Source organism: Lygodium microphyllum, chromosome 28 (genome assembly GCF_053477565.2).
Source record: "Lygodium microphyllum isolate KBCC chromosome 28, Lygodium_microphyllum_v1.1.10, whole genome shotgun sequence".
NCBI lineage: Eukaryota > Viridiplantae > Streptophyta > Polypodiopsida > Schizaeales > Lygodiaceae > Lygodium > Lygodium microphyllum.
In genome coordinates, this window is record NC_141162.1 from 74795392 (window position 1) to 74809083 (window position 13692).

At 38.9% G+C, this 13692-nt stretch overlaps 1 protein-coding gene across 6 annotated transcripts in view; it reads right to left on the reverse strand.

Moving 5' to 3' along the window:
• RAD54 (DNA repair/recombination protein) overlaps positions 1-13692 on the reverse strand; it is a 120804-nt gene that overhangs the window by 23485 nt on the left and 83627 nt on the right. For 3 of the 6 annotated variants that reach the window (XM_087670221.1, XM_087670219.1, XM_087670220.1), the window contains exons 12-19: positions 5718-5809; positions 5495-5627; positions 5227-5346; positions 5034-5147; positions 4832-4915; positions 4656-4733; positions 4516-4574; positions 4216-4435 (exon numbers count right to left, since the gene is read on the reverse strand). In XM_087670221.1, coding sequence (XP_087526347.1) covers positions 4216-4435; positions 4516-4574; positions 4656-4733; positions 4832-4915; positions 5034-5147; positions 5227-5346; positions 5495-5627; positions 5718-5809 — 900 coding nt within the window. Of the gene's footprint in view, positions 1-4215; positions 4436-4515; positions 4575-4655; positions 4734-4831; positions 4916-5033; positions 5148-5226; positions 5347-5494; positions 5628-5717; positions 5810-13692 lie in introns of those variants that run through there. The other 3 variants (XR_015689324.1, XR_015689323.1, XM_087670223.1) reach the window with 2 other exon arrangements.

Genomic DNA, 13692 nt, shown 5'->3' on the forward strand with positions numbered 1-13692 from the left:
CCAAGCAAGATGGAGTGGTTTCCTATCTAGATTTGACTTTATCATTATCTATAGGCTTGGCCACCAACAAGGAAAGCTAAATGCTTTGTCTCAAAGATCCCACCTCGCACCAAAAGAAGGTGATGATGTCCATGACCAATAGAATTTAGTAATCTTGAAACCTGAGCAACTGAAGTTAAGGGCAGTTATCAACAAAGCCCTAGAGGACTTTGGATTCTTATCAAAAGTCAACAAGGAAATTACAAAAGACTCATTCGCCAAGGACATAAGGAGGAAATTACATCAATACCAAGAACAAACTCAAAGGGATTTCCATGACATTGATGGGCTGCTCTATTATAAAGGACTCCTCTATATTCCTCCCTGTCCTCTGCAAGTGGATATACTTAAAGAGAGACATGATCTCCCCTCAGCAGGGCATTTTGGAGTTAACAAGACAATCAAGAGTGTTTCAAGGAAATTTTGGTAGCTGCAAATCTGGAAACTAGTCAAGCACTTCATGCCTTCCTGTGACACCTACAATTGAGCTAAAGTCCCTCATCATCGATCTCATGACCTTCTTCAACCATTACCTATTCCAAGTAAGCCATGGTCATCTTTACCCATGGACTTCATTGTCAAACTGCCCTCTTCCAAAGGAAATGATTCCATCTTGGTGGTGGTTAATCAATTTACAAAAATAGCACACTTTATCCCAACAACCAAGATTATCAATGGAGAAGGAACAACAAGGCTCTTCTTAGAACATGTACATCGATACCACAGGTTACCTAATGATATTGTCTGTGATCGCGGCCCCTAGTTTATATCTTGGTTTTGGAGAAGCCTCTTTAAACTTTTGGGGGTACAAGTGAATCTTGCTTCAGCAAACCACCCACAAGTGACGGACAAACAAAAAGAGTGAATCAAGTCTAGGAGCAATACCCTCGATGCACAATGAACTATCATCAAGACAAGTGGGTGGATCAATTACCCCTTGCTGAGTTTGCATACAATTATTTTTCCCATGCTTCCACTCAATTCATACCATTCTTTGCTAATTATGGTCAACACCCAAGGATAGACACCTCTTTGATATTCATAAAGAGCTGCAAGCACAGATCAAACAAGCTCAAAAGTAATAAAAGAGAAATGCAAATAAGCTTCGCATGCAATATCCATCATATAAAATTGGAGATCAAGTTTAGTTTCTTCAACGTGATCTACGCTCTGCTCGTCCCTCTCCCAAAAACTAGATTATCAACGACTTGAGCCTTTAAGATTCTTGGCCAAGTAAATCTAATCACCTAATACCAAAGCCATCGCCTCCAGTCATAATTGAAGATCACCAAGGATACGAAGTAGACAAAATCCTAGATTCGAGAATTTCAAGAGGTAGATTGTAGTATCTTGTCCATTGGAAGGGCTGTGATGCAAGTGAATTAACCTGGGAACCAACTTTACATCTTGAAAGAGATCCTCTTAAGGTTCGCAAATTTCATCTTAAACACCCAACCAAGCCAAGGCCTATTCAAAAGTACACCATCACCCCTCCTGAAACTTGGTGCTAGAAAAGGGGGTAATGTAACGAATGCTCAAGCAAGGGCATCCCTTGGTTCATATGCAAGTTGGTACAACCCCAAGTTCCATCAAGTTTTTGGAAGATTCTAAAAGATTCCAAAACATTATAGAAAAATGTGTACATCATCACATATGACATCACTAATGTCAGCCTGCCATGTGTCAGCAAGCATGTCATGCCATGTGTGGACATGCATGTAATGCCATGTGGTATCCTTTTCTAACGACATGTGTTTCCATTAACCTCCATAGGCTATACTATAAATAGGGGTCATGGGCTACAAGAATGACCCCACAACCCGGGGTAAATCCCAAAGAAGCTGGAGCTGCGGTGCCCTTTAGTCTTGCCAACACCAATTGTGAGGCTCATGTGAGGTAAATTCTCTTCCAATTCTTCTCTTGTTCTAGTCTTGTCTTATATCGAATCTTTTCTTATAATCAAGTCACTCTCTTATAAGCATTCTCTTGTAATCGAGTTATCTCACAATCAAGTTTTAGTTCAATTTATCTTTCAAGTTCTTTCTTGTAAGTTATGAGAGTTGTCTCCTCACTCTCGAAGAGTACTTTCCATGCTCATAACAAATCCAACCTTGCCCCCTATGAAAAACCTTTGGCAACAAGTCTATTTTTGTACTTGTCCAAGATGCCATTGACCAAGTTTTTTGTCTTTCAAACCCACTTCACATCAGTCACTTTCCACTTGCCTCAATGTGGAACCAACTCTCATGCCACATTTTGCTCAATGGAATCGAGCTCCTACATAGCACAACATCAAAGCTCCTATGCAAAAGCCGCCTCAATGATATTGGGCTTTGAATCCTCTAAGATCCATATCATAAGGGCATAATTCACACAAAGTCCACCCACAAAAGTTGAAAAGGGCTCGAGATTTGTACTCCAAGAAATAGGGACACACGTATTTGGAAAAGTCATCGACATCAAGCATTAGATATTTGGCCTTCCCTAAGAAAGACATTGTCATAGGTCTGCACAAGTTGGCATGCACCAACTCAAGTATTGTAGAAGCTTGCCTAGTGGCTGCCTTTGAAAAAGGCTGCTGACGTTTTTGAGGGGCAATTAACTAGGGCAGAAAGTGGTGATAGAGGGAAAATCCGGAAGTCCCTCAACAATTTTCTTCCACAATGCCTAATGTATAGAGTCAAAGTTTAGGTGAGCAAATCATGCATGCCTATCCCAAGAGTCAATGCAGTCTAAGCGGCAAGGATTGTGAGCTCGTAGAGCCCACCTTGCTGAGTACCTATCCAAGGACCAAGCATAACGCTGGTGGGAACATAAAGAGCTCTAGCATAAGTGTCGTTACAATCTGGAAGAATGTAACAGTCCCCACTTCTTAAACTGGCACCAAAGAGTTATCACCAATGGTGACAGTACCCCCTCTCGAATGGAGGGCCTGGATGACATTCTAACAATAAGTCATTTGTGATGATGCACCACTATCCACAAGCCAAGCCCTCTCCGATGAGGAAGAAGCAAGAACAATATCCTAGATCTCAAAGAGATGGATGAAGACTGATCCTCTCGTTCTGGATGTTGTAACCTTCGAATTCTTGGCTGAAGGCTTCAAATAGGGATATTTCTATCGACACTTGTTTTCAGCAAGGTATGTACCTTCCCCACAGTCTGGACAACTTGGTCTTCCATTTAGATCTCTCATCCTTCTTGTCTTCCTACTCGTTCTTGGTCTTCTTGTCCTTCTTGTTGCCCCCTTCCAAACCTAAACTTGCAATAAAGCTTTGGTGGATCTAGGTCCTGTCTCCTTGTGTCAAGCATCCTGTTCCAAAATCAGCAGGACAAGCTCATCCCAAAGAATAGTATCCCAAACTCTAATGGTAAGTAAGATGATGTAGAAAACATCATACTTCGGGGATGGCAGATGAGTCAAGAGAGACATAGCTATACCTTCAGACGATATGTTCCTGCTCCAGGTCCTCTCGTTTGGTGATGATACCATGCGAGAGTGCACAATGGAAGAACAACATGAACATGGACAGAGAAGGGAAGGGAGATACTGATACGAATGCACAAAATAAAAGGAGAAATCTGCACTCATCCGAAAATGGAATGCTGAATACAATCTGGACTGATCAGTCCCTGCACGCAGCCGAAAGCATTAGTGAGAACACTAGGTCAAGTTGATGATGGAGGAGTATGCAAGCTGATGGAGGTAGTGTGCTGATCAGCAAAACAAGATATCCTGCCAAGTATGGAGGGGCTACTATAAATAGGGGAGCAGCCCCCAAATTGGCCAACTGCTGCAAAGTCATCCCATAAATATGACTGACTGCACAAGGGGCCTGCCAACATTCATATAACTCTGAAAAGAATGTCCAAGCTCTAGTAGAACCCGTGCCAAAATTACTGCAAACTGTTGCAACATTTTGCACGAAATTAAGACTATTGAGTATGATAAGGTCAACCAGTTTTCTTTTCAGGCAAACTATTTGGCTGGTGAAACATGTCCTTATCTTGCAAGCACATGTTCCAATATTGTGAATTAGATGAACCTTTTGAGGCTTCAATTTCCTTGAGGATGTAAGTTATGTATAGGCACTTCAAAGCAAAGGTGAAGTGCTCATTTGCTTCACATAGAGTACTGATTAGGCTACCTATCCTTCTCAAGACAAGAACAATTACCTGTCTCTCCCATCGTCTTTGAAAATCCAAACAACCAGCAAATTTAGAAAACCCTCCAATATCCATGTCTTCTTCCACTTCGTCATCATCCATATTTGATACTCCAATGCTTTTTTCTTCTTTCATTTCCTCAGAAACAGGTAGAGAGAGAGACTCCAAAGGAATATCCATGACATCAGCTTCACAACGCTTGCAATTCAGATTTTCATGAATATCTGACCTATACAGATTTTACCACTGTGATATTCGAATGTTGATGCACAAAAACTGTCATCACAAACTGGTTGAAGTAAAATATACCTGGTGTTATGGTGCAGGCTGAAGATATCTCTAAGATCCTCGGATGACAACCAACTCACCTAGACAAACAAAACGGAAAAAATTTACGATTAGATCGACAATAGGTTAAGGGCAAGCCTTGCTGAGCAGCAAATAGAGACCTGTCTATAGCTATCGTTCATTTGTTGATGCTCAACAACTTTCTGCAGGCCCTCTTTAGATAGCTGTCGTTCAAAAACCTGCAAATAGCAAGCATATGAATTACCTGTTTTTGTGGTTTATTGAACTGATCTCATGTCATGTCAGAACAACGATGATATTAAATTTATTTATTGACCTTTTCCTCTATTGTCCCTGCTGTAAGAAACCTGTATATGTAAACTCTCTTGTTTTGTCCATCTCGCCACACTCGTGCAGCGGCCTGAAACAAAAGGTCCAAAACCCAACTGATTCATGATCCGAAAGTTGTCTCCAACTTAGACACTTGTCACTAAGCTCAGAAAACTAATCATGTAACAAAAATGATTTCCAAGAACCACCTGCTTATCATTTGCTGGATTCCAATCAGGATCAAAAAGCACCAATCGATTACCACCAATCAAGTTCAGACCACATCCTCCTGCTTTACTACTAAGAAGAAAGACGAACTCATTCTGCAAAAAAGAAGCTAGGTTATACCTGTGGCCTTCAATTATCTCTAACGTTGAGCCATAAACAATCACTTCCATACACCTGATTAGGATCATTGAACTTGCAGACCAATTTCTGTCTCTTACTGGTTGAAGTTGTTCCATCAAGTTTTACGTAAGGATAATTTCTTTCACGACACAATTGTGCAAAGAGTTCCAGGGTCTAGCATAAAGAAGTCAAGTTCAAAGGTCACATACATTATACTCACAAGAACATTAATTAAATTCCTGAACACCCCCCCAAAAAAACTACTATTTTTTTTGCATAGAAAAGGAAAACAGAACACTCAATCAATTCTAGAAGAACAAACCTGTGTGTAGTTTGACACAAGCACAATGCGATCATTTGTCTTTTTTCGAAGGTTCTCCAGTAGACGCGCAAGCACAATCATCTTTCCTGACAGCTCAATCCAGCTTCCATTAGATGCATCCCATGATCCTTTCCTGCATGTGTCTTGCATGAGAACTTAAGCATGAGACTATCCTAATACTGGAATGACTGAATAAGTAGCACATGTAAATCTGCCTCCCTACCTTCCAGAGGAAAATTCTGGAGGAAAATACTGTAGGCAGTTCTCAAAACCTGCTGCTTCAGATCCACCTGATCGTACGGTATCATAAATAAGCTGTAACGTTCAAGCTAAATTGAGTCAAGAATCATGGCAGCAAATTTCCAGCAGCCTTTTTCACGCTTTTGCAAATTTAGGACATATTTACTGTTTACGGTTGCAGAATTGTTTGAAGAAAACACAAAGTTAACAATGCAGCACGCACATCACTTGATTTATGAGTTTCTTTAACAATATTGCAAAGCATTGTTGACCATTGTAGTTCACTTCAAATCACACGTTTATCTGCTACACACCTGAAAACCCCAAAAGTATTGATTTACAAATTACACAACCTAATCCCATGCCACAAATGCACTGGTTCACATTGCAGTGGTCACGTCAAAGCACACTAGAATACTGATCATTTGTGTTGCAATACATATGAGAATAGTTAATAAGGAAATACAGTTCTGATAGGTCACATGGTAACTGTTGACATGACATTGCAAGGGGTTGCATGACAGATGTTTACTACTCTTGATCCGATGTTATCAGGAATAAAGAATGCAATCGATATAAAACAACACAATAAACAATGCAATCAATATGAAACAACATGATCTGATGAAGGCAATTCTCCTCTCGTCAACACTGCTTGCAACAAAACACTGTAAACCTCAAAATTGCAAAGCCCAAGAATTACTCTGAAAAACAGCCAGAAATGGCTGAATACACAGCCAACAGCCATCTAACACCTCTAAAGAAATTTGTCACAAAGCATCTTCTTGGAACTGAATGACTGGTCCAAAAAAACTTCGTTGCTGCAACCGAAGATGATGGTGCATAAATTCAGGTGAATGGGCCTAAATTGGCTTCACCTGTCTGCAACTAATATTCATAAAATTGCAGTACATTTTGGTAGGAAACATACAAAATGTTTTGAAGTGCTTTTCATACATTCGAGCTACATTGTATATCTGGCCTTTCTTTTACTTTTCAGAAAACATATATTTTGGCACCTTTACTTTAGACTCCTACATGCTATAGCTTGTTTGAAGGGTTGTCCAAACTTTGATTTGTAAGTAGTTTACCTGTCATTTCAATTTTTGTTTGATGGATGATGGCAGCTGGCTTGATCACAATGCGTAGTTCATTGATTAGTCATGATGGATGGTATGGTACTCTTATGATTCATAAACCTTACAAGTTACTGCCCAATGTTTTTCAAATCTGATTAATGTCTTTACCTCAAGTTCAAATGTGTTTCTAAGTTCTCATGAACGTTCCACATAAGTTAAAGACTTTCCATGCTTTATTTTTCATACTCCTAATTCAATGTATTTACTTAAATACCAACTGTTTATTAATTTTTTCTGAAACTTGTTTCTTGATATTCTGAAGTTTTATGAAACAGAATGAGTTTGTCTCCACCTTACCTATGAGAAAGCAACTGTTAGAATCTTCCTCCTGAACTAGTAAAAGCTGAAAATGAGCACACACTAGGATGAGGATTCTTACTTAGTTTTTTCTGACATTGTCATTTGCGTGCAAAATGGTAAGTTTTTTGAGGTTTGCCTTGGTTTTTCATACTATTGTACCTTTAAGTACACATTTGCATCTGCGTTTGTTAAAATTCAGTTCTTCACATCAACCAATGGCAGCCCGAAATGACATGGTAAACATGATTGTGTACAACAGCCAAGGATGCTTGGGATACACTTTCTTCTTTGTACTTAGTATGCAATGAGACACATGTAGCCTATTTGTGCAAGCAACTTGAGAGAGCACATGACAGAGGGCGAATTAGTGGATGCCTACAATACACATGTAAAGGATCTAACCGAGTACCTTACTAACATTGATGAGATTTCTTTTTATGCTTCTCATGTTTCTATTGTCTTGGTTGGCCTACTTGAGTCATACTAGAGTTTTGCCACTAACAATTGACTTGATTGCAAAAGGAGATGCTAATGCATACACATTTGGTGCATTGGTCTCATGGAATCGCTTTAACATGACTATGGAAAATCAAGCACTTGTAGGCAGTCATAGGAACAAAGGAACAAAGGAAAATCATGGCAGCCATCAAGCTCAAAGGGTAAAAGCAAATTAGCCTTTGCTTCGGACTCTTCAAGCACCAAGGATGAGGGTGCCAAAAAGAATGAGATATAATTATTACTAGGAGAAAGGGGCATATCATTGAGGAATACAAGAAGAAGATTGCCATTGAAAAAAAGAATCAATTGGGAACAACTATTGCTGGGATTCACTAAGTGTGAAGGATGCGGAAGCACATTTAGCAAGTTTAGACATTGACGAATCTTATTCTTTTGTTGTGTGTTGTTTCTATGATCCTTCTTTCCATGCAAATGGCTTATCAGTGTTTGAACATAACAATACATAGTATTTCGACAGTGGTGCCTCCAAGTACATAACATCCTTTGGTGACTTGTTTGTATTATATAGAAATGTACAAAGGGGGAGGGGGGATCAATTATATGTGCTAATAATGCTTCGTATGCAATCCAAAGCATTGGGTAGATTTCCATTGTTGCACTAGATGGAAAAATTATTTGCTTGAAAAGATTTTGTATGTGCCTAGTATAAATAATAATTTTCTTTTGGTTTCAACAATTGCATGTGCTGGTTTTGAGGTTAAATTTCACATGGATCAGTGTAGTCTCTATGGTTCCAGTGATGGGGATGCCCTCATTGTCATTGGCACATTATACAATGGCCTATATCAACTTGATATATATATGAGAGAAGAGCATCACACCATGCATTACATGTTGATGCCACTATTATGGATGACACCTAGTTGCAGCATACTTAGTTTGGTCATCTCAACTATGGTTGTTTGCTTTGTTTGAGAAGCAAAAATATGGTGCTCGATCTTCCTCCTTTGAAAGGACCTACTCAAAATGTATGTGCGATTTGCATTCTTGGCAAATACATCGCACTTTATTTCCAATAAATGGATCTATGTGTGATGATAAAAAATTACTTCTTGTAGATAGTTATGTTTGTGGATCTACACATCTCAAATCCAGAATTCTTATATTTTGTAACCTCCATTGATGCATGATTCATCATTTTGGATGTATGCATTGAGGCACAAATTGAAGGTATTTTCTTGCATTAGAGCTTTCTTAGGCATGGCTGAAAATTGTAGTGCTTGTAAGTTGGTCACTCTCCGTATAGATTGAGGGGGGGAATATACATCATGTGAATTCAGCATGGCTAAAAGAGGCATTATACATCAGCGTACTAAGCCTCATACACCTCAACAAAATGGTGTGGTTGCAATAAAAATTTAGGACTCTTATGGAAACGGTATGTGATATGCTTACACACAATAAATGCTTGCAAAATTTTGGCTTGATGCTATCATGTGTGCAATGTATGTTCTGAATTGTGGCCCCACAAAAGCTTTGAGTGATTGTACGCCTTATGAAGCTTGGCATGGCCGTAAACCAATCCTCTCATATACGTATCTTTAGCTATATAGTGTATGCGTGGATACAACTGCCAAAGAGATGAAAGCTTTAGGATAAAGCTATTAGATGTATTTCATTGGTTATAGTGCAAAAAGCAAGGGGTATCACCATAGTTGTCAGGTATGAAAGGTAGGGTATGGTACAATAAAATATGATACTAAATGGTATCTTAAGATTTTATAAGGTACGGTATGATATTAGTACGAAAAAAAATTATCTTGATTATTTCAGACTAAAGATAATAGAGTAGATGTTTCAAGTCTAAATAGCAATGATATTATAGTATATAAGGGAACACTTGAGGGTAACATGCCAAAACTTAATGTTGCATACGCAACATACGCTACTACTACCTACAACTACGTAGATGGGAGTGAATACACAATACATGATACATGAATGACCATACAAATAAGAGAAGTGTGGGCTTGAGAGAGAAGGTTGAGAGAAATTGTTTGAATCTCAATTAATCTTATCTCATGGGAGAATCATATTAGTATTAGGAGCATTTAGCTCATCCCAAAGTGCAATTCGAATAGGAAAAGATGTATCCATTAAGTTGGTACCTTATGGTACTAATATGTAAGGTACAACACCCAAAGTATGGTATTTGTATGGTCATACATGATACATGAATGACCATACAAATAAGAGAAGTGTGGGCTTGAGAGAGAGAAGTTTGAGAATTTGTTTGAATCTCAAATAATCTTATCTCATGGGAAAATCATGTTAGTGCAAGGAGCATTTAGCTCATTCCAAAGTGCAATTCGAATAGGAAAAGAAGTATCCATTAAGTTGGTACCTTATGGTACTAATATGTAATATACGACACCTAAAGTATGGTATAATATGAAATCTTTCGTACATGGTACTAGTGCAATTATGGAATTTTGGAGAGAGAGAGAGAGAGAGAGAGAGAGAGAGAGAGAGAGAGAGAGAAGAAAAAAAGTAGGAAAGAAAAAAGAAAGGAGAAAGAAAAAAAAGAAAGTTGTAGGCTTGAAGGAGAGTGACCAAAAGTGCTCATTTTTTCGTACTAAACCATACGGATATATAACGTACTGTACCATACGGATCAGTCTGTACTATGCATGGAGACAACCTTGGGCACCACTTGTATCATCCCTCTATGAATAAAGTTTTTGTGAGTAGAGATGTATTTTTTGAAAATGCAGGTCAATACTTCATTGAATGCAAAAACTAGTCACTTGTTGAACCAATGGACATGTTTGATAGTTTACTACCTTTATAATGCACTTGAAAATGCTCATTTCTAGCCACCTCTTGAGGTGGTGCACCAGTAGAATCAGCCAGTATTGGATGAAAATAAGCAGCTTGAAATTCAGCTGATTGATCACAATATTGCTGAGAATATTGTCCATCATGAAAGGGCTGCCATTGCACAGGAAAAATTTGTTCCTAGATGGCTGTTAGACACTTTGTAAGACAAGAAACATGTTTCTCTTCCTGTCAAAACTCGGATAGCCATTGGAAATAGTCAGTCTCATTTTGTTGCACAAGCTCTTGTTGCTATAGTATGTAATGAAGAGCCCATTTCTTTTAATGATGCTTCTTAGAGTGAGCATTGCATGATAATGATGCAATTAGAGTTGGATTCTATATAGAAAAATGACACATGGGAGTTATGTGACTTGTGTCTTGCTGCAAAGGTCACGGAGACATGAAATTTTAAGATGCTTTAATCTTGGTGATAACATTTGATTAAGTTATTAATCAAATGTGTAAGGCTGTTTAGCACATGTGATGACATGGCAATTATTTCATGGTAACAGACCAAGGACTCTGAGAATGCAGTGGGTGTCAAAGGCAAAAGTTGTAATAAGTTATGCCAACTAGGCTTTGGGAGTTTGTTGGTGTGTCAATTTTAACCCTAGTATAGTTGTTTGGCCAGTAAGTGTCAGTAGTAACATGACTAGTATTAATGAATTAATTGATGTCAATCTAAGGGTCAAGAGAGATTGGGGACTACTCCATGTTGCAAATGGCCTAACTAATTTAATGTTGGATAGACATTTTTAAATTTTGGGGTGGGTTAGAAGTGCTGAAATTAATTTTCAGGATTATTTAATTTTAGAAAATAATTAAGTAGTTTGATAATGTTGAGAAAGGGGTTTGGAAAACTACCACTTGGCAAAAATACCCATGCAAATTGAGAAAACGTTCTTGGGGCTTGGATCATAGCCATTCGGTTAGTTTATAGCCTAGAAGAGAGAGAGGCAGCTGTTGGTTCATTTTCCGATTAGAGAACAATGATAGAGCACAATCTGCTGCAAAAGACAACCATCTGGGAGTCTCAACAGGCAGGGACAATAGGGAGACACCTTCAAGGGACAACAATATTGCTAAGTAGGTGGCAACATTCTTGAGGTGCTTGGTAGTAGGTGATTGCATGAAATGCAGGTTGGAGCAGGTAGCATAGAGATTTTAAGATTTCCTCTTGAAGAAAATCAGATTTCACTCTCACATTGGCTTTCTCTCACCTTCTGTGGTAATGTCTCGAAAGATCTTAGCATTTCTCAACCATTCTTAGTATTGGAGCTCAACTGGGAACGAGCAACAGTTCGAGGAGTGAGAGTGACCGAGTCAGAGAGGAAGAGTGAAAGTACGATTAGATGTGACACAAAGAATAAAATGTATTTATACTTAGGGCATATAAGGGTGCATTCACATGTACAACTGAATAGTGTGTGTTATACACGGAGGTAAAAACGGGCCTTTATCCCAACAACCTCCCACTTAAAGATCCGAAGTGAACCTCTAACCAACTCCCACTAGTCGTATATAATGCTCATGCTGAGCTTTACTTAGACTTTTAGTGAGAACATTTGCAGGGTTATCTTGTGTTTTAATCTTGGTTAATGTGATTTGACCATCTTCCAGAATCTGTCTGATGAAGTGATATCGCACATCTATATGCTTTATGCATGAATGATACATGGCATTCTTAGCCAGATACACAACACTCTGGCTATCACATCCCAAAACATCAGTACCCATAGACATACCTGTGAAAATACACAGGATCTAGAGCATGGCAGATGCGGAAGCTATGGAGGTTGAAAGAGGAAAAAGAAACTCATGAAGACATTGAACTTGACTAGCACAAATTGTTACACAAGTGAATTAGGCTCCAAGATTGAGACGTGGACTCATAAACACAATCTTGTGTATTGACAGTGACATGACACTTTACTGGAAAGAAAAGAGTACTATCATTGCATTAGAAAAAGAGTGCAAGTACAATGCTTTATAGGAATTGAGTGGTGGTACTTTCTCCTACTGTGCATATGGATTCTAATCCTGAGCCCTCACTGCTTCTCACAAAGGGACTAAAGTAGGTGTGATTGCAAATATCTCAACACCCCTCCTCAATCACAACCAAAAGTACAAAGTGTGTAGAGGCTTTAGTGAAAGCAACACTTGCAAAGTATAGGCACACCATAAACATGGCAAAAACACCAGAGGCTGTAGCAGGGACCTCACAAAGTGTAAAGAAGCTGTAGTACAAGGATAACTGAGGAGTTTACAAGTTTATGTTTGAGGTATTAGGGCTAAGAAATACAAAACTAAAAAAGTCTATCTAAATAGAAGGACTGATGAGGTTTGTCCTTCTCCTGGTGGTCTTCTTCTTCTTCTTCTTCCTTTGCTCCATTTTCTTCTTCTTCTTTGACTGCAACTAGATAGGCCTTTTGGGACTTCTTTCTGGCGTGGCAAAACTTCTCGATGTGTGTTCGGTCCTTTTGCAGAAGTCACAGAAGAGTTGATCCTTCTTGCCTTTGTACCTGTTGCCAACATATAATGCATACTCATCTCTAGAGGTACTTGGTTCTTCCTTAGTTTTTATCTCCTTTTCCTCCTCTAACAATGATGTCTGGATATCAGCAAGTTCAGGATTTGGCATGTTGATTAAAGTTGTTGATACATTATTATATTCAGGAGGCAAACTCTTAAGTAGAACACCGATGCAAACATCTTCTTCCATTTTAATGTTGATTCCTGCAAGTTGGGTTAGAAGTCCTTCCATGTAATTTAGATGTGTGGCAAGTGATGTGCTGGACTTCATTTCAAGCCTGAAAAATTCAATTAAGAGACCATACTTTGATGATTTAGACTGTGTACCGAACAAGGTGTCAAGTCTATTCCATGTATCCTGTGAGGTCTCACAGTTATCCACATGGTGGATATAGCTGTCATCTAGCTCTAGTTTGATAATGGCCTGAGCCTTACCATCGTTTTTTTGCCAAGTGACAGCAAGATCCGCATCACGAGGCTTCTTTTCTTTTCCAGTGGTAATGGCCCAAAGGCTCTTCTTCATCAGGATCAATTTGATGCGGGTCTGCCAGGTATGAAATCCGGCTCCTTTGAAATGGGCAGTTGGAGAATCTTTGCCCATGTTCGACTTGAGAGACCAGCAGCATATTAGCTTCAAATGACTGAGAA